At 38.5% G+C, this 27,532-nt stretch overlaps 1 protein-coding gene across 3 annotated transcripts in view; it reads left to right on the top strand.

Annotated features, from left to right (window-relative positions):
• Window positions 1-27,532, top strand: part of FBN1 (fibrillin 1) — a 141,531-nt gene that overhangs the window by 73,832 nt on the left and 40,167 nt on the right. For all 3 annotated transcript variants that reach the window (XR_010029624.1, XM_063169737.1, XM_063169738.1), the window contains exons 14-31: window positions 117-239; window positions 4,974-5,096; window positions 6,000-6,152; window positions 7,360-7,413; window positions 8,296-8,421; window positions 10,244-10,369; window positions 10,896-11,015; window positions 11,950-12,087; window positions 13,074-13,124; window positions 15,639-15,764; window positions 16,543-16,767; window positions 17,970-18,095; window positions 18,188-18,316; window positions 18,772-18,897; window positions 19,022-19,147; window positions 19,885-20,007; window positions 23,595-23,720; window positions 24,495-24,620. Coding sequence is in view for 2 of the 3 variants with exons in the window: in XM_063169737.1 (XP_063025807.1) it covers window positions 117-239; window positions 4,974-5,096; window positions 6,000-6,152; window positions 7,360-7,413; window positions 8,296-8,421; window positions 10,244-10,369; window positions 10,896-11,015; window positions 11,950-12,087; window positions 13,074-13,124; window positions 15,639-15,764; window positions 16,543-16,767; window positions 17,970-18,095; window positions 18,188-18,316; window positions 18,772-18,897; window positions 19,022-19,147; window positions 19,885-20,007; window positions 23,595-23,720; window positions 24,495-24,620 (2,247 nt within the window). In the remaining variant the exon portion in view is untranslated. The remainder of the gene's footprint in view (window positions 1-116; window positions 240-4,973; window positions 5,097-5,999; window positions 6,153-7,359; window positions 7,414-8,295; window positions 8,422-10,243; window positions 10,370-10,895; window positions 11,016-11,949; window positions 12,088-13,073; window positions 13,125-15,638; window positions 15,765-16,542; window positions 16,768-17,969; window positions 18,096-18,187; window positions 18,317-18,771; window positions 18,898-19,021; window positions 19,148-19,884; window positions 20,008-23,594; window positions 23,721-24,494; window positions 24,621-27,532) is intronic.

Genomic DNA, 27,532 nt, shown 5'->3' with positions numbered 1-27,532 from the left:
TATCATTATAGCTCTGACAACTAAGAAAAAAATTAAGGTGTATCTTTTGAATATAACCACTAACAGTCCTTACGCTTAAACATTATGAGCATTATGTCTATTGTCTGCATTTTCAGATATGGATGAATGCAGCATCAGGAACATTTGCCTCAATGGGATGTGCATCAATGAAGATGGCAGTTTTAAATGCATTTGTAAACCAGGCTTCCAGTTAGCATCTGATGGACGCTATTGCACAGGTAAGCACAAGAAATTATGGGTTCCAGAAACTCGTGAGTCTTGTCTCTCTGGGTAGCTTCAAGAATAGCCTTATTTGTGATTCTTGGGAAAAAGAGGTATGGGGCAGAGTTCTCAGCAGGTATGCTTTTTTAATCAGCTGGAATTATTTGTCATTGTGCAAGACTGAGTCTTCTCCACATTGTTGAGCAACTGCCCCAACCAGCCAGTGGGAAATACTCTTTCAACAAGAACCTAGTTAAACTCTGGAGTTTTTTTGCCTGTGGTGTCTTCTGCAGATTGGTTCCAGTGTATCTTACATTTTGTGTTTGGTCTTTGAAAGTATTCTGCCTTTGGCCACCCAAACATCCTGGCTTGTTGCGATTTTTGGGCTTTTCTCCCATTCCTGTCTGGGTGCTCCTAGACAATACAACATCTCTGATGAGTGCCCAGCACTTGGTGTGACCAAGATGCAGACATGAGCACCACAGCAAGATTGTCTTTTCCATTTGCTGCATAGGTGCAAATGAACTATTGTGCATTACCACACAAGTGTCTCCTTAGCATCACAGCTGCTGGCTGTGTTGGCTGCAGCCTTCACACACTTAGAGCATTGCCATTTATTTCAATTCTTACCTGATTTCCATGTGGGATGTGTGTGCTTGCCAAAGCTTGTTTTCCAGCTGGTCTGTGTCTGGGATGTCAGTGAGACTTCAATGCCCATCAGGCCATGGCACATCATCCATGTTGTGTTCCCAGAGATCTCTGGCTGCTCTCTGTGTCATTAACAAGGATTTGACTCATGGATGGAAGCTCAGCCAAGCCCAAATGCTTCTCTTGATTTTTGCCTTGAGTATCTTTTGGTGGTTTTAATTTTTTTTTTTAAATTACATCTGTCTGTGCCCTGAAATACCACCCAAGAAGATGGTAACTCTACCTGACTACTTAAAACACAATGATGTTCTGCCTCTGCTATGTGCCTCCTGACTAGGAGTATGGATACAGTCAAAATGGGTTTCTGGCCCTGGAGAAGTGTTACTTTTCTGCATCAAAGGAGGAATATTTGACAATTATCCAAAATTGTAGAGAACTCAACTGATTCCTACAGAAAGTTGGAACAAATCTTATAGTAAAAAGAATGATTTCTCCCACTGCTTTTTGCACTTGTGCTAAGCCTTGTTCTTTATGAATGAGCATGAAAACGTTTATTACATGATAAAGTTGTTATTGGTGAAAATCAAACCAGATTTTGAAACCTGGACACCTAAATTACACTTTTTACCTTCTTCATATTTTTGTCGTTTCTTCCATTTGCCCAAAGTATCATGAAACAACTCCCAGGTATTCAGCAGTTAATGTGATTAGTGATTCTGAATATGTTGTTTATATCATAATGTTAATACATAGAGTTTTGTAAAGGGATTTAGCTGTAAGATAATTATTAGATATTATGTATATGCATTCCTTTGGTTGTTCGTAGGTTGTTCATGTTACCATTGAATATTTAGCTACCTGTCTGCAAGAAATGTATAATTTTAAGAAAATTTCCCAACTGATATAGATAGAAGTTTGCTTGAAAGATATTTTAGGGAAACCCTTCCCATCAAGGCCTAGGCTCTGGCCAAGCCCTGGTCCTGGCTGGTTGGAAAGCATGCCAACAGACCCAGGTGTTTCTGCACTAAAAATGTTATAAAGTCGCTTTGACTTGCTGATATGGTCTTATAAAAGCTGGACCCCCTTTTCAAGGTAAACTTGGAAACCTTTCCTGGGAAAGGTCCTTCAGGTTATCACTGTGAAGTGGGGCTCAGTGATTGCAGACCTAGGGTGATGGTAAAGTATTTAGGCAGTTGATGTATTACCTTGCTTATTTGTGCTTGATGTGTGCCTGTTGTTTTATTAGATGCATTGTTTTACTGTTCATAGTCAGAGAAGTGCATGTTATCAAAAAATAAAAAAAGGGAATATGGCTCCTCAAGAACATTTAGATAATGCAATATTTACACTAAATTTTATGGATGCAGATCATCAATTTTGATCCCTGGCAGAGCGATGCTGCTCTGAAGATCTGTGTGTGTGGAACCAATTTCCAAAAGTTTTATTTAGGGATCCACAATTGGGTGTGCAGTGGCAAGGCCCTGCTAGGGGATAAGGTATGCCTGTGTTCTATCACTGCAGGGGCAGGCAGCCTGTGTGTGCCTGTTTGGGTGAGGTTTAGAGCATAACAAGGCTTGGTTTGTAGCAATAAGTGATCTTCTCTGGAGCAAGCAAGAAGGAGATCCGTGTGTCTTTGTTCCTCATTGCTACGAAACTCTAAGGTCACGCTTGGATGTGCAGGGAGTGTTTGCACAAATGGGCATTTCTGCAGCAAATTCGTTTCCAGCCTGAGCAGTTTTGATAGGGAATTGTATGTGTGTTTTTGCAGAACTAGGGGATCAACAAAGGAATGGAAGAGTGCAGCTCATTGCTTCTGTAACTGTCTCGTTTGATGTCCTCCAAGCTGAGTTTTCAGCTGTTAGGAAGGTCTTCTAACCCAAAGATGGGGATAATGTAATTAACACTTGGTTCCATAAAGCTGGAATTTAAGTATAAGTACAGGGCATATGCTTGGCTGTCTGGTAAAAAATTCCACTTAGACTTTCTGAAATAACATGCCAAAAAATAATGTTACACCATAGTCTTATATATTCCCTGAAATACAAGACATGCTAAATTTATTCACCATTAGCTTCTTTCAATGATGATTTGTTGATTTTTCAGAAACACATATCAGGCATGAAGAAGTTTGAAGCATTATTTCTATTCCATACATTGTTTAATCTTTAGATAGCAGGAATTCCCAAAATTAAAAGTCATGGCAAGACAATTGAAAATGGTAGTTTAGTAGTCTGAGTAAATTTTTCCTGCTTAAAATTAGAGAACTTTGTGTACCCAGCTAGCACTACTAAGCAAGCTAAGCAGAAAAGGCAAAACTTATTGAACATGGAGAATTAATCCATCAGTTGGGTTTCCAGAACCAGGCTGAATATATTTTAAGTCATCCAAATGGTGACTTTTACCACAGAAGACAGTGGAGCATTCTCAAGGTCAGAAATTTGGACTTTATTCCTGTGGGTGAAGTTGATTTACTCTGTGGAATCTCAGGCCTGGTAAAAGCAGAGGCTTTTTACCCATCTTTACAGGAATCAGGTTTTCAGCTGACTTGCACCATTTTAAGTGACCCACTTTACCTTTAAAAATTTTATAGTGGTATTTCCAACACATTTGTAAATCACTACAAAAGAAAATAGATGACACATTTCTCCCTTTACTAGGTTACAAAATCTTTTTTAAAAAATGTGAACTACAGGAAATGGGAAAGAAGTAATTTTGCCTTTCTGTTTCTAGAAATAACCTTTAAAAAGGAAAGCTTTTTTCTTTTTTTTTTTTTTTTTTTTTTTTTTTGCTTGTAGGAGAATCTGTAATAGGAGTTCAGTGTTGCTCACCAAAATAACTGTCTACACCATTAAATAGCATGGACTCATTTTGAATCCCAACTCCGTTTTTACCTGCACTGAGTAAATTTAAAGTGGGAAAAACATATAAGATTTGTCTTAACAGAACAAAAGATTGTAGGATGAAGTAAAAATTATTTGAGCCCATGTACTTAAATATATCTTTTATTTTAAAATGCAGTTTGAAGAAGGAATCTTGGATCATACAAGCCATTTTTTATGCCAAACAACACAAACTAAGTAAAACACAGAGGTGTTTCACTCTCAATTTGCCCTTTTAAGGTCAGAAAAAAGGAAATTGTCACACACACTGTCTTTTGTATATAGTATGGCGAATTCTTATGAAGTGATTATTTTATAAAGGTTATACATCCAAACAATATTTATAACACTCATTTTCTTTATAATTTCTAAAAGGATGGTATTCTCTCCGCATCTATAGAATGATCTTACTATTATCAGGATACACAGGTTATATATAATTTAACATTGCTATGTGTTAGTTTAATATTACAAATTTTAGTTCCTGTATTTCATTGCTATGGGCCTTATTGTCCAATGTGCCGTTGTTGGGAAAAGATGGTGACTTGTGCAGGACTCAAATCATTAATGAATTCTTTTCAAGGCTGGAGTGCACTCTGTTCATTGAAAGTTTTTAAAACGGGCTGTAATGAGCATCCGATGGGAAAACCCATTGTGATGCCGATCACCAGAGAGACAGGGACTGCAGGCAGGGGCTGGCTGGGGAGATTCAGATGTGCTGCAGGAGGAAAGGAAATGCTTTGGTGGCCCTGTGAAGGCACCTTGTTGGAGGGTGAAAGATTCAGTTTGCTATTTGGACTGATTTCTTACAGCATGAACTGTTGGTATGGGAAGGGAATGTCCTGTTATATACTACACAAGTCCTTTGTCTCAGCAGCCACAGTTTCCTCCTTCCTCCAATTATGATTTTGCCTGAATGACCCTTAAATCGGAACATGTACCTCTTGGGAACAAGTCAGGAAAATGTAGTCCCTTTTATTCTCCAAGGAGAGCAAAATAATTTTGTTCTGTTTATTTCTCCTGAATTTGGCATTTTCCTATTCTATTTCAAAGAACAAATTCATCATTATTCCTAACAAAATCTTTACTTGAACTACTTTCCATTTACCCTTGATATTTTTCTATAGGATATATTGAAAATAAGCTGCACAAATGCAAGTCTCAGCCAGGCATTGAACACTATGTAGTTTAACTTCTAATAAAGCTCATTCTGTTCTCCAACAGACATCAATGAGTGTGAGACAGATGGAATATGCATGAACGGGCGCTGTGTGAACACTGATGGCTCTTTCAGATGTGAATGCTTCCCTGGCCTTGCAGTAGGACTGGATGGACGTGTCTGTGTTGGTAAGACAAACTTAACGGAGTCACAGTTAACCAAAGTTAAGATAATAGTGCTAGTCTGAGGAACAGATCAAGTTTGAATGTAGAATTTACCATTTTTTAATGGAATGGTGAGTAGTAGTTCTAATGGCTAATAATAACTCTGTAGTGTTTAGTGTAATAGGCCATTTTGCTCTGTTTTAATTTCCTTTTTATATAAAGAGAAAAAAAGTGTGGGTCAAATCACAAGGTCAGGTAGACTGTACAGAGTAGAGGTGACTATTGCTCTGTCAGTTCTGAGTAGGTGAGAATTTGCCCTGTTTCTGTCAATGTAAAATTCTTCATTTGTCACTAAGCTTAAAGACGTAATTACTCTGTCACGTCTTTTTAACATGGGAGGTACCCAATTTTCTGCCCATTTCTGTACAAGCTCAGTGTTGATTGTAAAATACTAATATGCATGAAAGCTATTTATGGGCCAGTTCGTAAAGAAAGAGAAAAATCACCCCTGGACCTGAAAACATAAACATATCAGGTCTTACGTACCAGAATAGCATTAATGACTTTTCCTTGGGTTTTTTATAAGCAAAGAAAGAGTAAAGACTTTGTCCATTTTCCCCACAGCTTCTCACTAGTTCAAGGTTAAGAATTGGTTGCTTGCCTAGTTGTTCACCAATGCATGTTAAGTCATTAAATACAGTGACTATTTGTATGCCTTAATTCTTGGGAGCGTGAGGAAGAAAAATTTCTTTTCCCTAGTAGAGGGATGCATACAGGTGGCTGGAAAGCAGAGGGAAATAGTGAAAGAGACTTTGTTTTGACAGCTATTTTATGGTGTTTATGACACCAGAGCTACATTTAATGCTTGCTATGATTTATGGCAGGGTAGTTGGCTATGGCAGGATTAAGAGAGATTTCTTCCCCCAGATACACACATGCGGAGCACATGCTACGGTGGCTACAAGAGAGGACAATGTGTGAGACCATTAACGGGTGCAGTTACAAAGTCAGAATGCTGCTGTGCCAGCACTGACTATGCCTTTGGAGAGCCTTGCCAGCCCTGCCCAGCACAAAACTCAGGTATGCCAGATCTTCTCATTTACAAATTCTGTTCATACACTATTTCTAGAAAGGTAGAAGAAAGTTTTATATTAACATTGCAACTTAAATCAGGAGATTACTTTGTTGTATAATACGTTACGTGTTTTGAGCAATATTTTATTTTTATATGTTTTAAGACTACAGGAGATAATTTTTTTAAGCAACAGTAAATTACAATATCTGGCTCCAGATTTGATATTCACATTAAAAACAAACAGGACATTTTCAGATAACAAACTGTATTTTGGTAGATGTAGATAACAAAGAATATAAATTTTAACCCAAGTTATTAATGGAAAAAATTTGCTTAATTCATAGCTTCAACTCCATAAGGTATACCTGCCAGTCACATTTTGCTGCATGACTCCTATATCCTTCAAGTTATCTGAAGTAGCTTATTCAGTACCTTGCCTTTGGGTAGTCAATGCACAGACAAATGTCCAGTTCAGTTTCTTGCAAATACTTGAGTCTGTCACTGAAATCCCCACCAAGTGAAGTTGTCTGGGACATAACTTCTCTCTGGCAAGAAAGCAATCCTAATGATTTCAATGGGCAGAAGCGTTTTAGGAAAATTCTTCCCACAAGACTCTGCTGACACAGTCCTTGCTGTGAAGGCAGTAACTTGGTTTTGTGGAGATTGGCTGCAGGGAGCTGGTTTGAAACTTCAATTTATTATGTGTTTCTTGTTATTCAGCAAATTTGTTGTTGCACATAAAGAAAATATACCATTGATAAGATATCCTTGGTCTATTGTGAACTCATGAAGACACTCCTGCTAAATGGAGTTAAATATGGGGCAGATTCATAGGAAAAAATGTTCTGTTTCCTGGTCTCTTTGAACATGCACCTTGGGCAAGGACTTGGGCATAAAGTTCTGGAGAATCTTGCTGTGAATGTGTTATGGTTCGTTTGTGTAGGAGGACCAGCATGAAGTTTATGTCTGTTCTTAAATGCCACAGTTCATCATGTGAAGTTTTTACTCATCCATCTTCATAAGCAGATTCAGACCCTGAATCTGCTAAAATGCTTCACAGGTTCAGAATACTGTGAGGTTATTAATGTTTTCAGAAGAATTGGAAGGCATGTTACTTCTTTCAAATAATTAATTGCCATACTGTCAATGGTGATGCTGAAAGAAATGAGCTAAGAAAGAATATTCCAATAAGTTTTTTAATCATTTTTCCAGCTGAATATCAGGCTCTGTGTAGCAGTGGAACTGGCATGACTGCAGGAGGAAATGGTAAGATTACCTAATGTTATTTAAATTTATATATAGCACTTTTGTCTGAAAGTGTTATCTTGATATCCTTAATTTGTTAGCTGTGCTGATGGGAATGGTGACAGAAGAGAATGGGAGACAGGTTTAGGGTGAAATGAATGGAGTATGGAGTTTCAGGATCATGCCATTTCACCAGTGGGGCCTCTCTGGTTTACATTGTGGAGTGTATGTAACTGTCATTATAAAATAGTGACAAATTTATGAGAAGTGTCATTACCAACGTGACTTTATATGTAAGTCATATTTGCATATTTCAGGTGAAATCATCCTGAAGAGTAAAGCCATATTGAACATTGAGCTTACTCATGTTTTCATCTGTCAAAATAGGCCAGGGTTTGTTTAACTGTAGAGAAGAAGGGAATTATTACAGTGAAAGCTTTGTAGTCATAGAGCTGTGAAACTGCAAGCTCTTAAATCAGCCAGTGCTCACTAGTAGATTTGCTGGCAGTAGATAGGGAAAAGCACTCAGAAAGGAGGGATATTAATGCTTTGGCAAGTGATGCCATCTGGAAATGCTATGAATCAAGAGATATGGGGAGTATTAATACATAGCCTCTCTAAATCTAATCTCTGATCCCCAGTTTAATATCCCAGTTCTTCCCTTCAGTTGAAGGCTTCCTAAATGACCATGGGCTAAAGATAAATCCATGATCAAGAGAAGCTTTTTTCCCTTGATTGTGAATATATAGGTATGAATTTTCCAATCAGAACGACATAATTATAAATAGGGAGCTGCCAATGTTAAATGATATTGAAACTATCTTTTTCTAGCTTGGAGAATTAACCCCTACAAGCCCTCAACAACTGCTGCTCTGATGTTTGTGTTTTTTTACCTTTATGTAGATATTAATGAGTGCTTATTGGATCCTGATCTCTGTCCAAATGGAAGGTGTGAGAACCTGCATGGAACATACAAATGTTATTGTGACGCTGGATATGAAGTAGACTCAACTGGGAAAAACTGCATTGGTATGAAATGTCTTATCCTCAAAGTATTTATAAAGAATCATCATATCCTTTCTCAAAATCTGTTGGCTGAACTATCGAAATCTATACTTCCATTCTTTTCATACAAAGAGAGGCTGCAGCCCTCTCTTGAATATGACTGATCTGACCAGTGTACAGTGTTCTGATGAAGTCTGACTGGTGCCTTGTATAGTTGTGCCAGAAATTCTCCATTTCCCCATGGAATATCCTGCCTAAACTGATTCTAGTGTGCATTAGTCTTTTCTCAAATACATGTTATACTGTGGGATCAAAGTCAACCTCTAATTGAGACTTACATCCAGATTTTGCTCACTAGCCTTCAGCTGATGAGTTCTGGTTTCTAGCATGTTATTGTTACTGGTCCCTAATTGCAAAGTTTTGAATGTTGGTGATTATATTTCATCTTATTTTTCTTGTTCATGTTGTCAAGATTAATTTAGCCTTGCCTGAATCTCTGTATTGGCAATAACTTCCAGCTTAATGTTGTCCACAACTTTTGGTTCAATTTGTTTTTTACTTCTGCCTTAAAATGAATATTTTATAGGATCAGTCCCAAGTCTGATCCCTGAAAGCATTTCTGATATGCTTGCTTCATCATGATTATTCTCCTTTTTAATATATCCTACTGTAATCTCTTCCTTGTCCAGCTCTGGAACCACCTTAAAATTCCTAAATTCCTTACTATTATCTCCAGCTTACATAATAATTTTATTTGGGTTCTGTATTCTCTACTTAAACCTAAATAGCATAAGTCATGGGTGTTATCCCAGTCTAAACTATCCATTATCTTAAAAAAAAAAAAAAAGAAGAGTTAATCTTTCCTAGATAAAAATCACACTGTAATTCATCCCATTTTCCCATTTGCTTCTTTGGCTTTAATTATCCATGTCCTGTTCCAGTGTTTGCTTGTAGCTGATGGCATCTCTTCTCTTCTCCCAATCCATCTGTGAGTTTTCCAGATGCTCCCCAGCCCACCCTGTTGTAGCCCACATCCATGCTCCATCACAGCTGTTTCCCATTCTCCTGTAATGTTCCACCTGGCCCTCTCTCAATTTTTCTGAACTCCTGTGAAGCTTCCCACATGGTCTGTTGTATTCTGCAAGTCTCCCTTCTTTTCCTAGCACTTTTGCTGTTCCCAGCTGCTGCACTGACCCTCTGAGTCTTCCCAACTTCTCTCAACACTTTCTAGGCCTCTCTGACTTAGCCAATTGTTCCTGTCTGCTCTCTGGGTCTCTCCTGGTCTTCACCTGCTATTCATGGCCCATTGCCACCTTCTTGCAACTTCTCCCTGATGACCGCAGTTCTTCCAAAGATTTCCTCAGGGTTCTTAAATTTAGCACTAGCAATTCTATTTAAATTTTTCATCTCTGAAGCAAGTGTAGACTTACATTAGCCTTGTTAACTATAACATCTAAGTTCAGAGCCAGCTTGGAAAAACTGGTGATTTAAAGACCAAGATGATCAGCAAACCTTTTCAAACCAATCCTCTCCTTGTTTCTGTCATGACTGTGGGTGCTGCTGTGCAGTGACTCAGAGACTGCATAGACCTAATCCATGATAAAGGCAGGATGAAAGTGTGAATCCCAGCTTTATTTTGAACTGTAGTGTGGCTCTCACATACTATGAACATGTGTACAAGCTCTTGTGCAAACCTGTTGTCTACATAAAGAATCCAGTATTCATATTCCACATCCCCCTGCCCTATCTGTCTCCTCTGAAAAGTGGCTGTTGGGAGTGAAATTCTGTCCTGATTTCTATTCCAGAAATTTTTTATTTCTTAAAAAGTTCTTTATTTTCATTGTAGATATCGATGAATGTGCACTGAACATGCTGCTTTGTGACAATGGACAGTGCAGAAATACCCCTGGAAGTTTCACCTGCACCTGTCCAAAAGGATTTGTATACACTCCTGATCTAAAAACATGTGAAGGTAAGTGGTAATGCAGCATTTCATCCTAGTTTTATTCATATGGATTGTTCTCAGATTGTGCCAGAAATACTTTGAACCTTCATGAAGGTATAATGTGTAAAACAAAAACAACAAAAAAATCACAATAAATAAATTCAGTGGGAAAGTAGGAGAATGAGAAGAGAGGGACAAAGCCAAAATGAAATTATTAGATAACCTCATGGAATAGCCTGTATTTACTCTCCCTATTTACTACTACCAGTGTGCAAGGGTGAGAAGAACCAAGCTTTACAAATCTCTGTGTGAGGAGCAGAGCCAAAGGGCCCCTAGTTTGAGCCCTTTTTGAGCCACAGACAGTTCTAATGCATTAGTGTGTCTTTGGGACACAGCATTGCTGGTCTGTTGTGAGGAGTTCATAGCAGAAAAGGGGAATATTGTCAAGATTGGGTATGAAGAAAGCTTTGTCCTCTTTGTCCTAAACTGAAAAGAGCCATATGTATTTTTGTTAATGTTTTCTGGCACTAATAGCAGTGTGTTTCTTTTCTAGATATTGATGAATGTGAATCCAGCCCCTGTGTTAATGGTGTGTGCAAAAACACACCAGGTTCTTTTGTTTGTGAATGTTCTCCTGAAAGTACTTTGGATCCAACCAAGACCATCTGCATAGGTATTTATTCCTCTGAAGATTTTGTTTGCTGGTTAAAAATGTCTGGTGACATGTGAACATTGTGCACCAGGTTAAGAAAATACTTTTAAATTAAACTTGTGTAGATTAATTTAATGGGAAACATAACAGAAACAGTGCTTTTTTTCGCCATTACTCTGGGAGCATAAAGTGCACTTGAGGCCTTGGTGTGCTTCCATGTCAAATTTGAAAGAGAGGTGAAAATTTTTTTTAACCACCACGGAAATCCTATGACCAATACTTCAGGTCTGTGCTCACCCCCTTAATTTCTCCTGTAATAAGGTGAACATGTTCTAGTTAGGATCTGCTCTCTGGCTGATCCTAAAAATTAGTATTTGAGATGGAGCATGAACAAGTTATGCACAGTCCAAGCCAGCTCAAGAGCATCCATGGACAATGCTGTGACTCAGATGCTCTGTGGGCTCATAATTTCCTTTCTTGCCTGTTTTGTTGAGACAGTAATTTATAGCTCTTTTCTAGTCAGTGAGGAAAGCTGTAGGACTACAGCTGTCTGGTCCTTAGCTAACTCCTGCCACTCCCCTATATGGGAAGATATCCAGACTGGGAGATCTAGTAAAATAATGGAAGATGTAGCAAGGGGTGTTCTGCATGGGCTCCTAATCTGACTCATAACCAGTACAGGGACTCAGATCTTGAGTGGTATTGACATACTCCCTGTTAAGCACAGTAAGCATAAACAAGGATTTGCAAGAACTTTGTGCTGGCATGATTTCAGGCTATAATCCAGTATAGAGAAGGTTAAATTAAGAGATTTTAAAATAAATTTAGCTCTGATGTGGTAAATTCTAATGAAAAGATGATTCTTTTTCATGGTTAAAGCACATGTGTTTGTAAATACTGTAGTGCATAATGCTGGAGAATCTGCATGAAAATTTATTGGTTTTTTTCCAAACAGAAACTGTCAAAGGTACCTGTTGGCAGAACATAGTCAATGGAAGATGTGAAATAAATATCAATGGAGCAACTCTGAAGTCCCAGTGCTGTTCCTCACTAGGTGCTGCTTGGGGAAGCCCATGTACACCATGTGAACGAGGTAATGCCAATCATTTTCCTCAGGAACCCAGGAATTTTCTTCTCTAAGCTTGGTTGAGATTATTATTGTAGAAGTTGGGCACAGACTAGACAAATAACTTTACTTGTTCTGTTGTCAAGCAGTCATTCCTTATTCAGTCCCAAAAAAGAGAAGTCTTAATATTTGAGAGGTAGCATGTAGCTATTGAAGGTTCTAACTGGATTTTACAGTACATATTTTACAAGTTTAAGAGCTGAAGGGAAGGGACCACACCTACAGTCTGTAACTGGCAGCCTTACTTCAGCATGGTTTGTCATAATTAGTGATCTGGAGTTCCTAATGATGTAGCAATAAATGCATGTTCCCCAGAGATCCCAAGGAAATGTTTGCAACAAATGGATCTTTGGTGTGGTAATGAAGGGAGGAGAGGGAGTAGCCCTTCTTATTATACTCTGTAGATTAACTGATGACCTGGAGAATCATACAGTTGGTGAAAAAATGGGTTGAGGTCGCTGCATATTCATTTGATAACTTTACTGAACTGTGGGATGAGCTGGGAACCCAGGGATGAGCTGATGGATGCAGAAATGTGTGTGGGTTGTTATTTCTATATCCTGAAAGCTGCTAGTTTGCTCAAATCTTCGGTTAATTTCATTCTGTGTATCTTAACAGAATTCATCCTCATTCATCCATGGTAAATAGGATTGTAATGTGCTGTGATCGAGTGAAATGAATTAATTGGTTCAAATGAAACAGAAATCATAACCACTTTTAGGTTAGCTAGCTGAGACACATGGGAAGCAAAAGAGGATAAAGGCTGACACAGTTTATGTAGTTGCCCCATCTTATCTCTTTATTATTTCAGAAATACTGGGATACTGTCTAAGCACTCAGACTTCTCATAGCAATAAACTAGATAATGTTTCACATGATCAGTTTTGCACAATAAATTAGTGGTGAGTTTTGGACTGTAGTATTCTGAAACTTCTCTTCTGTTTGTTTTACAGACCCAATATGTCAAAAGGGATATTCAAGAATAAGAGGAACATTGTGTGAAGGTATTTATTGTTGCCTTAACATAAATCAGAGCTTGAATAAAAAAAATGCCACTGTTTTGATTTAAGTGGTTAATTTATCATAGAGGAACACTATGCCAAGTTCTTACCTTGTGTTGTTCCATTGACTTCATTAGGGTTATGTCACAGATGAATTTGGTTTCAGTTTGTTTAACATTCCTGCATAGTCACACTTTATCTCAAAGTACAGACTTGCAAAGACAATGTCAACCAGTATAAGGAGGTGGCTCTCTCTCTTCAAACACTGTTCACCGAGTAACCTGTTTTTACAAATCTTGTGTTTTATATATACTACAAAACATGGCATAAGCAATACAGTGGTATGATAAGCCATTACTATGCTTTAGAAAAAGAACATTCAAGGGCTGTGGTTCGCTTTAGTTTTCTTTTTCTTTTTTCCCTAATCTTGGCTTTCTCCCATATGACATTATATGAAATCTTACACATTCCAAAGTGTATTTTTCACTGTCCTGTAAAAACAAACAAAAAACATCAGGACACAGTTATACTTTGGTTAAAGAAAAGGTTAATATTTTAAATGTGTAGTTTTTTGCTTGGTATGGGATGACTCTATACTATTCTGTGAGAATTGAAGGTCCCACCCTATTTCATCTCTATTTGAATTGATTTGAACCCTTGGAAAAGTACTGCATATTTACATAATACGCAGAAGCTCAGAGAGTCTCAAACTGCTGTGGGTCATCCTGACTGACAACATCTGACATGACACTGCAGTTAAAATATTTTTAAAAAATTACTCCCATATGTAGCTTCCATAAAGAAACATTGTTTTTTCCTTTAAAAAAAAAAAAAGAGAGGAACACCCTCACACATACTCTTTGCTTTCCAAATGATGACTGAATCCCTTGGCACGTCTGTGCTGCAGACCCACTGTACATAACTTATCTGACCTCAGCAACACTTTGCAGAGTGTGTAAGTGAAAGAAAAAGAAAAAAAAAAAGTGGGCCCACCTATCTCTCTTCACAAGGAAAGTCTTAGAACATTTTCAACACTGCTGGGATGGAAAGTTTATCCTTCCAAGATACAGACAGAACTGTTTTCAGCATTTCCTTTACCAGCACATCGGATTGCATCTATTGCATGCTTTAATCTTTCTCATTTCTATGGGACCTGGATAGCCCCAGGTTTTTCAGAGTTCTTTTCCTCCCTTGTAACCTTAGTGAAGCCTTACTTGGTTTTCAACCAATGTAAGCATTTTTCAAGACAGGGAAAAGGTCTCTAGGAAATTTACTGGCAAGTTAGAGACAGGAGTAAGTTTAGTTCCCAAAAGGTGATAGTCAGTTCTCCCATACACAGCCTATGTAAAATGAGTAATAGATCTTGTGCAGGGAAATAAGCAAACTAAATTGACAGCATTCCTCTCGTTTGCGGGTGAGCCCTGGAGTTGTCAGCTGCACTATTGCTCACAGGCTGTGAACAGTGTTTCAGTGGTTTCTAATAATCCACTGGCTTTGCTTCATACCTTCCAGTCAATTTACAATATCTGTTCAGGGGCAGAGGCCACTGATTTGCCCCCCAGCATTTGTCCTCCATCGTGCTCCATGAGGTTTGAGAGATGCAGTCTCTGCACCAGGAGTTTTGCCTGGAGGCCTAATCAGCCCAACCTTCCCACTTTTTGGTTACTCTATACATGAGTATTCATCTACAGATTGCCAGTCATTCTTTTTCCATTTCTTGTTCTTATCCTCTCCTGTCCTAAAAGTTGTCACGCTTCATCTTGGAGCATGTTTAATGCTGGAAGCTTTTTCCCAAAGGCAGTTGTGAAACATATGCTTTCCACAAAGGACATGGGTGGGAGGACCTCACACTTAGATTACTAAACATTTATTTAAGCTGAAGCCAAGCTAATGCATATAATCAATTTTTCCTTACCAAAAAGTGCTCAATTTGCCTTTTAAATATAGAAATACCGTTTTTATTTAACAAAGTTAAACTCTGTGTATAGTTGTAAGTAGGTTATTTGAATATATATAATGTTGCTAATTGCTGACAAGGCCATAGATCCAGATTTCAAATGTTCTTGGAGTTTCCAGATGTGCAGCTAGAGAAAATAATCTTTAAAAAATACTGAATCTAGTTGGAATAATGTATAATGTCATTTGGCACTTATTTTGATCTTTCTTTGTCCATTTGCTTCAAATATCTGGCCCACAGTGAGTATGAAAATGGATATAGTTTTTAAACACCCCTTCCTTTTCTGTTACTTTTGAATTTAATTTCAGTATATGTAGGAATAGCTAATAGCAACATGTACTATTTCTGATCATCAACAGTTTTCTGTAATTAATTGGATCTGGCTGACTGACTTTGGGATTTGTAAATGTTTTTAATTTTTTCAGGCCATGTAGACTGCTGTCATTTTTTATTTTATCCTAAAAATGTTGCAATGTTATAATTTTTTATATTTTTGCTAATTTGTTCATATTTAGCATGCTAGTGATTACTCTTACTCACTTCCTTTTTTTCTTTAATAGATGTTAATGAATGTGAGGTGTTTCCTGGAGTCTGTACAAATGGGCAGTGTGTCAATACCTTGGGATCATTTGTTTGCCAGTGCCCCAATGGAATGACATTAGATGCTTCTGGACGGACTTGTCTTGGTAGGTGTTAATTCCATGTCCAGGTGGAGAGCAGATCTATGCAGTGACCAGTGGTTGCACTGCGTGTTTTCTAACAAGAAAGGAATGTTATTTTTGCCCATTTTTCAGATTGAATTAGTCAGGGACATGAACTTAGTTCACCTGGAATAGGAACAGGTTCCAATGGTAGTAGCTAAAGCCCATCACCATCTGCTAGCTGATGAATAGCTGTGATTTAGTTCCAGATTGTTCATCTGACAAATCCCTATAGATCATGCATGTTCTTAGCACTCTTCATTTGCAGCCCCACTTTGCACAAAGGCTGGAATAGTGGAGGCTGCACCATTGTGGGCTGGGACTTGGCCACACCATGCACCTTGATGCAGTGTGCAACAGAATATCCCAGGTTTTGTGTGTTGTCCACCCAAAGCACCTTTGTCCATTTACGACAATAATGCCCAAGGTTTGCCTCTGAACAAGGCATAGCTTCTAGTAACTAAAAAGCCTTATATAAGTATGACAAGCCAGAATGCTTAAAATCCTTTTCTGATCCAAAATTTTCTTCAAGTGTTGAACACCATTTTTCAGAGTGGTGCTTTAAACTTACTTCAACTGTTAATTTTTGAGCTTAGTGTTAGTATTTTGCTGTTAGGAATTATGCAGTGTATGAGAGCTTGGTATGCTCCTGCGCAATAACATGGAGCAAGCTGTCCTGTGAAGGGATTTTGAAAAAAAAATTCCTCTGCAGTGAAGTAAATTTTCTCTTTCTTCCTCAACATGTTGTTAAATTGCCCAACAGACATCCGGCTGGAGAGCTGCTACCTGCGGCACGAGGACGAGCAGTGCACGGCGCAGATCCCCGGGCGGCACCGCATGGACGCCTGCTGCTGCTCCGTGGGGGCAGCCTGGGGCTACGAGTGCGAGGAGTGTCCCCTCAGGGGAACCCCCGAGTTTGATGCTCTTTGCCCAAGGGGTCCTGGCTTCTCTACGAAGATAGAAATAAGTGGGAAACCTTTCTCTAAAGGTATGTGATCCATTTGGGGTTGATGCTGGCAAATCCCGATGGCTTCTGCTTTTACTGTTCTATCAGACAACTCCTCTGGGTTTGAAAATTCTGATGATAGGCACTTCACTCACCCTAAGGCAGGTTTGAAAATCTAGTTAGATTTCATGGCAACTGAAATCCAAATAAAATACAAGAGAATTTAGTTTGTGATAGAGAGCATTAAATAACATATAATACTGCAGGCTCAAAACACAGAATTTGTGTCACTAGAGAGGTTAAATGATGCCTGACTTTGCCTCCTGGCATCTCGTAGTACAAGAACCAGAACAAACTGGGCAGTCAGCTTTGAATGTATTGAAGGAACAATCCTTACTTGTGAAGGGTGCAATAACTTAAATTCTAATGTGAAACAATGAAGACATGGTGAATAATTTTGGGAATTACTTGTGAAACTACTTGGAGAAGTAGAGGAAATAGCTTCCAGGATGATGGCTCAAATCAGAAAATTTTATTTACAGTAAACTTAGTTGTGTTATGACTCTTGTTGGTAAACTTCCAGCATTAAATGGGAATCACAGAGTGACACCCCAGCATCATGTGCTGAAAGCTGTCTTTCCAGGATTACCACTGAGGTTAAGCTGGACAATGTCAGAAGCTAGCCAAAAACTAAACATTATGAAGTCTGAAATGAGGGGAACGTGTGTGTGTATATATATATATATATATATATATATATATATGAATGACGATTGCTGTTGTTTGTTTCAGCCTTGTTTTATAAACAGTTACTAAGCCATTAAATATCCAAAAAGAAAGTGACATGTGCTTTTACTTATGTTCATTATGTTTTCTGTGACTCATGGAAGTCACATTTCTTTTCTCAGAAATTAGAAGACAGAGTACTTCTTTTGAAAGCTGTCTTTGCCTTCATCCTTTGTCCGCTGAAATCTTCCTGAGCTGCAGATCAGATCCTGCAGGACAAAGGGGAGACTGATACTGTTTTGTAGCAGAAAGTGTTCTTGGAAATTCCAGCACAGAGTATCTGTCTACACTGTTGATTAAGGGGGCATTAGTATCAGTTTATGTACTGTGGTCTAATTTTCCCACAAGGAAGGGTCACTGCCATGAAAAAGTATGAGCTCTGATGTCAGCATTGCTCTTGTGTGCACTGTTTTTGTATGCAATGGTACCATCATATGTCCTTACTATCTCATTTTCAGATATCAATGAATGCAAAATGTTCCCCAGCCTTTGCACCCATGGAAAATGCAGAAATACCATTGGCAGTTTTAAGTGTAGATGTGACAGTGGATTTGCCCTTGATTCTGAAGAGAGGAACTGCACAGGTAAACTGCATGGATGTGTCTGTCATAGCTGTGAATTGAAAAGGGAAAAGTGAACTCCTTTGGAAACACTGTGGGTGTGTTTTGTCTTACAGATATCGATGAATGTCGCATCTCTCCTGATCTTTGTGGCCAAGGCATCTGTGTCAATACTCCCGGAGACTTTGAGTGTGAATGCTTTGAAGGCTATGAAAGTGGATTTATGATGATGAAAAACTGCATGGGTATGTTTTTACAGACCTTAGATGTGCAATAGTATGTTATGTGGTAGTATAGTATGCTATACATGTTTCTTTGGGGTTTCTTTTAAGGTTTGATTGTGCTTGGGTTTAAGTCTCTTTCATTTTGTGAGCCTTATAAAAGCTAACTTTGAATGTGAAATTGCTACTTCTGCAAGTTGCCAAAGCATATATAAGCAAGGGACAGGGTTTTAGGACATAAATTTTATCCCCACAATCCCCATCTTGCTGAGTGGGACACCATCCTGAACTTTGAAGTTAAGGTAAATTAAAATTTAGGAGAAGCCTTTTTGAATTTATTTTCTTTTCCTAACTGCATTGTGGTGCAAGGGATGACTGACTCTAGGACAGACTGCAGGGTTGATCAGGCTGTGGTGGGTGAGGGGCTGTGGTGAGGGATGTGCTGGCCCTGCACTGATGTGCCTCCTTTGTCCCCGCAGACATCGACGAGTGTCAGCGCAATCCCCTCCTCTGCCGAGGTGGCACCTGCATCAACACTGAGGGAAGTTTTCGGTGTGATTGCCCTCCAGGCCATCAGATATCACCAAATATCTCTGCATGTGTAGGTGAGACACGCAGGCCAAATCAAGATTGTGCACAGCATTTTGTACCTCTCTTGTGCTGTGCATTTGCAGCGTTTGCTTTAGTACCATTTACCTCTAACGTGTTCCTCTTTTTCTTTTGCAACAGACATTAATGAGTGTGAGCTGAGCAGCAACCTGTGCCGCAATGGCCGTTGTGTCAACCTGATTGGAAAGTACCAGTGTGCCTGCAACCCTGGCTATCAGTCCACACAAGACAAGCTGTACTGCATTGGTAAGGACAGAATCTGCACAGGAGCTCTAGCTAACAGGGAAGATAAAACACACAGAGTTGTTTCAGTTTAATAGATATATAAAGTAATTTTTAACCATGAATGAAAAAATCTATTACAGTTTGTTGAAATAGTATGCAAAATCCCCCAAACATGCACATCTGTTTTAGAGAATTGAATGAAGTTATGGCAGTGCTGCACTTAGCTGAGTAACAGATTATTTTCTCTAGTTAATCAATCATGATGCATAAAATCACATATTATTTTTAGTGCCCCAAAACTTCAGACTTCGATGATTAAGAGGGAGTAACTTGTTAGATTAGTTATATATTTAATTAAAAAACATCATTCCTGCTGGACCATGAAATAAAATCATGAGGTTCAGTTGCATACATTCCTTCTACTGTGCTATGGAAAAATCCACTGGCTTTAATTCTGCCAAGTAATTTTTTACCTTGAATCTTACAAAAACTTTTTTGCCCTAATGATCTGTGGTAACTCAGTGCTATTTCTGTATGTGGAAGGAGAAGCACAGAAGTGTTTGTATATGCAGTCTTTCCATCCCTGGTTTGCCTGAATCCTTCCCAGTGCCTTTACAAACACTTGAATGTCAGTGTGCAAACACCAAGTGTAGACTCTGGATCGATGGTGTACTGGAAAGCTGACTCTAAGTATGTCCTTGAAATGTGCTTTAAAGTAAAAAGTATTGTGGGTTTAACTGTTATTTTCTCTTTTTTAGATATTGATGAGTGCCAAATAATGAATGGTGGCTGTGAGGACTTCTGTACAAACTCAGAGGGCAGCTATGAATGTAGCTGTAAACAAGGCTTTGCCCTCATGCCAGACCACAGGACATGCACTGGTAAGGGAGATTTTGGGACTTTTCTGCTTAAAGGGCTTATTTCAATAGTTTAAAAACTAGCCTTCTTTTTAAGGTTAAAGCTATTGTAACAAATGCACTATTGAAAAATAAAATAAATGGAAAGTGAAGCTCTTTTTCTGAAGTAAATATCTCCAAAGTGTCAGAATTGGGCTACTGCAGAAACAAGTGCTTTGAAGAGAATTGATTGCTGACAATTTCAGAAAGTGTAAAAGTTGATTCTGATTTTAATAACAAATATCTCTAATTTTTTCAGTAGGACATAAATTTTCCCCCTTAAGGTATTGTAGTAGATCCAAATCTAAAGCAGGTTGAAGACCATTAAAAAAATTATCATGAACAGAAGCCAAGATGCTGTGCATGTGTATTGTATGGTTATGTTGGAGAGAGGATAGACAGAGATGCTAGTAAAGAACTGATTGCTCTGTTCTGTTGTTTTGTGGTATCTGCTGTTAAGCAAGCAAAAAAAAATCCTATTTTTAGTTCTTTGTTTAGTCAAGTGCAAGTATGCTGCATTAAGTCAGAGCTAAATGACTTGCAGAGAAATTGAAGACTGAATAATAGGAATCTTTCTTAGGAAACAGGTCTTTTGCACTCTTAGAAGAGTTTGTGAGAAAATTTTTAGAGCTCTGTTATGACCAACTGTTCTCCTTTGGGAGTCTCAAAGTCATAATCCCAGGAAGTGAATTGTACTTGGTGATTTCCACATAGGTTACTGGAAAGACAATTTTCTCTTACTTCTTGCCTCACAGGCACTGGCCTGATGAGGCATGTGAATATTTGCCAGCTGTTTGCCAATTCCATCCAAGAGCTCCTTGAAGAGCATGTGAATTATAACAGGATTAATCCCTTGGAATAGAATTGCCTTTATAGTTGAACAAATGGAGAGTTTTCTATACTGGATTATTAGAATGCTCACATTTAGAATCTGTAAGTATTTATGGACCTTGAACCAGGGTCTCAATTACCCTGAGCCCACTCACTACCATTCCAGAAGATAAAAGAGCCCTAAAGCACAGCAAAATGTAGTTTTCTCCCACATTGTGGCTTGCTCTGTCAGAAAGATTTAAAGTAGCCAGCCTTCAGCAAGTATCAGACCCTCATTCAAAGAAAGAATTCAACTAGAAAAAGTGCAGATTTGATTGACCCTGAAAACCTAAAATATTTAGATTAGAAGTAGTTTGCTTTAGCTCAAGTGTCTAGAAAAGGCAAGCTTTTACAAAAACTTGCCCTAACATAGGTGTTTGGGGCACTTTTTAAATGCAAAAATAAAATCGGTTGATCAAAACTGTGCCTCAGCCAGAATCTAAACCCAGTGAGAGGATTAGAGTGACATGAGAGGGAAGGGAGGAGGGAGGGGAGCAGAGTCTCTGAGCCACTTTTCTGTTTTCATCTTCTCTATTTGACTTGGACCAAATGACCCAAATGTCACTTGAACAGTCTTTGGGATCTCAAATCTGCCGGCTAGAAACAGTTCTGTCTTTACTCCCCCTTATCCTTTGCCACCCAAAACCAGAACAGATCATTTACAGCACCTTCCTGCATATTAAACTAAAACCCTTGGAATAGGAAACTATCATCTTTCTGTTCTCAAACTCAAAATGCAAGCAGCTCCCTTTGCTGTGGGGAGGGGATGGATTCTCTGTGGTTTGTCCCCACGTTAACCTGACCCTGAACACGTCCATTGAAGTTGGTAGTCAGATCTTACTTCAGCTGTGAATTTCTACATATCTATTTCTACATATCCTATCTTGACTCTGAAAAATAGAATTTCCTTCCAGACCAGCTGTAATAACTATCAGCTATTCATTTTCATGCTATCTTCTTATAAGGCCTTGAGTGCAATAGCCACATATAAAAAGGTTTAAATAGCAGAAACACCAGACAACCTTGGATGTCAAGTCAAATCTAAGAAAATATCCAGAGATGTGAGGGGTCACCTTCACTACCCTATTAGTATTGAAAATACTGTTTCCTTCTCTTGAAAAGATGTTATTTACATATGTAAACATCTGGTGAGTATTCAAAATCCACATTCTAAAGTTTTGCCTCTGCCCAAAGTAAGAAGAATAATAATTCGTAACTTTGCTTTCATGGCACTAAATACCTGGTTTTACACTGTTAGATTACAAGATAAAATAGGACTGTGACCTTCAATTGTGAAACACCTATTTTCAGTTTTCAGTTTTTTCTGTGTGTGAACATGTCTTTTATCTTTAACATCACACAAAGCTGGAAGCCATCACAGAATATATTTGCTGATAATTGACCTGGTAAGAATGCTCTGCAGTTCAGTAGTAGGTCATGTTTGAATTGGTGAGGTTATGCATAAATAATCAGCTCAATTAGGAGAAACAACAGGTTCTTTGTCAGCTGATTTTCCCCCAACTGTGAAATTGGTACAGTGGCAGGTTGGTAAATAAAGTTCTTTATTTTTGTCATTATTATTCCCATTTCTAGAGCTTAAATTTGCATGTTAATTCAAATTCCTTTCCAAATTAACATTTTCAGGCTAATGTCCATGTCAACATTATTTGCTTGTTAAGACAAACAGGGACTGGTCAGCCTTCTTCCTTGCGGAAGTTGTGTATCCACACAAGCACTAGCTGCTAGAAATACAGCAGAATAATGAACATAATATTTTAAATTAATGTGAGTTCATTTTCTGCAGCTGCATAATTACTGCAATCCACAATAGACTGCTCTGATAATGAGTTACACCCTTTCTCTTGGAGAAGATTCCTGAATCTTGTCCTTTTTGTGCTGATTTTTTTCCCATGGTATACTAGGCAGAGATTCTGATTTTGGTCTTGCTGGTCTGTGTTGGTGCTGACACAGGAAGATTCTGGGGATTTTTACAAGTAACACTAGTATAACCCCAGGGGCTCTGTAAGATCCCAGACCTTAGCATGATTGCCTTAATAGAATAAAGGATCTGCTTCTGCAGCTTGGCTCCAATCAGTGATGGCAATTTTATCAGTTATCAATTGAGAAAACAACTTTTCATCCTAGAGGATGTAACTATATGGCTGGCCTGGGCAGTCAGCTGAAATACTAAATAAGACCATAAAAATCTCTTAGTGAAATAAATGTATGTACTGTAATTATTCCCATCATGAGTTGAACTGTTTCCAGTTTGTCACCACCTTGAGATCTGTAGAGGTACTTTGCATGTATGATCCTTTTTTAAAATCTGTAAAGTTTGATATTTTTGTTGCTGAATTTGACTTCAGAGCTTCCATTGATTTCAACAATGATGGCTTGTATCCAAGAATGCCCAATTATATGTGGCCTTGTGGTACGACAAAAGTTCTGTTGGAGCTTTTTTCTCTGAAGGAAAAGTTGGTTCCTGTTCCTCCCACTTGACTCAGAAGGGAATATTTTGCCATTGACTTTAGCTGAAGACAAGGAACTTACTCATCAGGACAATTTTGCAATGTACTGCTCAGTTATTTACAAGGAGTCAATCTTCACCATGTTTATCAGAGCATTAAAATGCCTACTTGCCATGATAACGGTTCATTGAACTGGATAAAGGTAACATGTTTTAATTTGATTTTCCCCTGTAGATATTGATGAGTGTGAAGACAATCCTAACATCTGTGATGGAGGCCAGTGTACAAACATCCCAGGAGAGTACAGGTGTCTTTGCTATGATGGATTCATGGCATCTGAAGACATGAAGACTTGCATAGGTAAGTGAAAGTACATATATTCCAATCTGCATTAAACACTGAAAAAATATTTATTAAGGCACTCTTTCCAAGTAGACAGAAAATGATATTTAAAGAGTATTGCTCTTATTTCCTAGTTTTGGTCACCTGACCACAGAACCAGCCCTATTGCACAAGTGCAAATGTAATCTGTGTATCCCTGGAGATTGGGGTGCAAACATGATCTGTAGCATTGCATCTTTGTGTCCTCTTCCAGTGTGGTTTTTTATGCAACTTAGGTAAAAGAGTGCCTGCAGAAGGATATCTAGCAAGATAAACCACCAATGCTAATTTAAACTTGTCTCAGACAAAACTTTGTGGAAGTGTTGTACCTTGGTACAACAGAGTTGGGAAACAGCATATCTCCAAAACCACATTTTCACATTTTAATTTAAAATCTTGAGTGTATTTCGAGAGAAATGTCAGACAAAACTAGACAATGCATGCATGCATATATATAAATGTGTACAGACACATATATGTAGGAATTATCAATAATCACAGCCATTCTTTGGATATTGTACTGCACCTTAGTGTCTATTTTTACAAAAAGCTGGCATTAAAGGTATGTTAATGCAGATATGGTTATTAACAGTTACCCCATATCTCAAAATGTGTGCTTGTATGCTAGGTAAGGAATAACTACTATAAACAGCTTTTTCTTTGCATATCTAGACCTGTGTTTGTATCAGAATTAATATTGAAAGAGATTTTTCCATTACTTTCTAAGACATCTTAATTCTTGGGTTTTTTTAGATGTTAATGAGTGTGATCTGCATCCAAACATCTGTCTGAGTGGAACCTGTGAGAATACAAAAGGCTCATTTATCTGTCACTGTGATATGGGCTATTCAGGCAAGAAAGGCACGACTGGTTGCACAGGTAAGTTTTAAAGCTTAATTATTAATTTTTACTTAAACTCATGAGTCTGCTTTTCTGGTGTTTAGAACCTTCTTTCACTGTGCTTGTTTTAACTTACTTGTGCTCCTATTTTACCTCTCATCTGAATTTGCTGAGCTTGTGTTCTGCTAAACTTCAGTGGTACAGCATTCAGCCTGATGCTGCTTCTGCTGAAATGAGTGGAGCGAGGATTGGGATCAAAATTGGGTGTGTTACTGCACAGTTGTTCATCTGAGAACAGAAAATGCCATTCTCTGTAACTTGACAAACTCCTGAGGACCTCAGTGCATTCAGATTAGTTAATTGTATGCTATGCAAGCAAATAACATGTATCTGTTCAAAGTATTATTTGGCAAACACAGATGGCTTGAAATATATGCTAAAATATATTTTCAGTTTTTGCAGTGTCGACAATACAGTTACACAACTACGTTCTATCAGCTGAATCAGAATTTGCTTTATTTCATTTATTGCCAGCAAACAGAAATGAGATTCAAATATACACGCTCTGAGGCCATGATATTAATAATCCAAGTGCTGGTGTCTCAAGCCAAGGTGTTGAGAGTCTTAGACTTTGCCCAAATATAAATGCAAACATATGTTTAATATAATTTTTAATGTAGACTTAGGGTAAACACATTTCTGGCAATTTCTTTGAGACACACTTTTATTCTTAGTCTGCACTTATTGTACAGATTTAATAATATATTTTTTTAAGTGCCCCAAATATATGAAGCTGTTTTTTTACAGCTCTCACAGAAAAGTCTGAGAGCTGGAGATGTATTTTGCATATTAGGCTATGGATGAATAATTGTGCATTAGTAACAGCTGCCTTTGACTTACATATGAACTGATCTAAATCCAAGAAATCCCTAATTGTACTCTTTAGACCAACATTTCAGTGTTCTTTTTTTCTGTGCTAAATGATATGAAGATTTTCAGAATTCTGGACCTGAACACCCTCACACTGATCAGTCACACATGGTGCAGCTGTCAGTCCCAGCCTAGGGAGCAAGCTGGGAAGATGAAGCAGTGAGTTGAAGGCAAAAGATTGAGAAAGGTCGTGGAGGCAGGGGAGGAATCTCAGGGATGGCTTCTGGAGAAGTGTCTGGAAATAGCCACCATTCTGGCATCATGTGATTCAAGGTGGTGACAAATGTCCCAAGCAATATTTTTTGTTAAAGGAGACGCCAGGAAATCCCTCTGTCCTAGTCCCAGCCAAGCCCTGACCTGTGGATGGACATTGTCATGAAGGCTCTTGCCACCTCCTTACACATTTTTAACCTTTCCTGCTGCTTTTGTCTGCATGCCAGTATTTCAGAGAGTTTGGCATTCACAAGGAAAAACAGCAGAACACCTTAATTCCAACAGATACTATAGAAGGGCTCAGTAATTTGAAAGAGCCCCATGGTCTAAGATGAAAAAGTGAAGTATCAGTTATGCTGATACAGCTGAGATGGGATCATACTCAAATAATGAATTTTTAAAAAATGATTCAAATAAGAAAGCAGGAAGCAGAGCAGGAAATTTCTAGATTGGTTAAATAATGAAAAAACTATGGGTACAGATCCCATAGTGATTACATTGGGTAGGTTCTCACATTTTGTTTTTTAAAATGTCTTATTTGCTGCTGGAGAATTTTGAATTTCTCATTTCTTGTTTGCACAATATTAGAGCAGAGTTGAAGTTCCCAGGCTCAGGTACTGCAGACCATCAGAGCCTCCTTCAATATTTCCTCAGGACGGACCTTGCCAACCGCATTTTGACTCCAGAACCCAGTTCTTGTCTTACAGACACATCAAAAGCATCCACAGTGTTTTGGAATTCCCATGGAAAAAAAAAGTTACAAAAACATGTACAGCACTTTGAATGGGAGATCCTCTGTTTCTGAGAACAACTAAATCATGTCCTTTGGGTTCCATTCCAGTTTTGTCTAAATATTTCAGCTCCCTTGTCATTACTGAGTGATTTCGTTTTAACAAATAAACTTGTTTCCCCCCCCCCAATCATTTAACAGTATTCAGAATCCACCCACTGACTTACATTCCCATCCCACACAGATGTTAGTTGCCCTAGTTCTCCCCTCTCCTTGGTTCTCAGTAAGAATGTGGACAGTTTAGTAACAAAACCACGATTTTAAAAATACTATGCAAAAATACAGGTTGTAGATGCAGCTTTCCAACATCAAGTGCTGTGAATAGTTTAATTTCCATTCACAAGGCAAACTGTGATAATCCAGGCTTAGAACAGTTCATTTTAAATTTTCCTGGGCAGGCAATGGTATGCAGCCACTAGGGAGGAGATTGCTGTGTTTTCCCCTATCTCAGTTCCAGATCACCCAGCTTTATGACAAATATCTTGTCTCTGCTTTTTCTGTCTATAAAGTATACATGTGCTTGTGCAGAAATGAAGTCCTGCTTTGGAACTTGGGTTTGTCTGTTGTGATTCATCACCACTGAATTTCTGCCTGTAAATCTGCAGTATTTCACTGTTGATGTAGAGACTTTAACTTGCTCTGATATTTTCACAGAGAAACAAATTCCTCTCTGACTCTCCCATCCATCCTTGCAGTTATGGCTGTGTGCACAGCCCCCTGGTTGTTCCTGGTGGAGGGGGGCTTGGACAAGTTTAAGGCGCTCTTCACAGAGTCAGACTGAAAGAGGTGAACTTGGCAGTAATTTCCCAACATAGCCAACAGATCAAAAAGGAATATGTTACAAGTCAGCTGGATTTCTCCACAGCAGGCTCAGGGAGTTGGGAGGCCAGGCTCTGATTCTGCAAGGGCCATGCTGTTGCCATGTGGAGGAAGGCTGGTGGAAGTTACTCAGCTGCAGCCTTGGTGTGGGCTGTGAGCTTGGAGAGTTTGGTGTGGAGCATCTTCCACTGATGACGGC

The sequence above is a fragment of the Melospiza melodia genome, chromosome 15 (genome assembly GCF_035770615.1).
Source record: "Melospiza melodia melodia isolate bMelMel2 chromosome 15, bMelMel2.pri, whole genome shotgun sequence".
Classification (NCBI taxonomy): Eukaryota; Metazoa; Chordata; class Aves; order Passeriformes; family Passerellidae; genus Melospiza; species Melospiza melodia.
The sequence above is the reverse complement of the archived record's forward strand: the minus strand, read 5'-3'. Positions and strand labels throughout refer to the sequence as shown.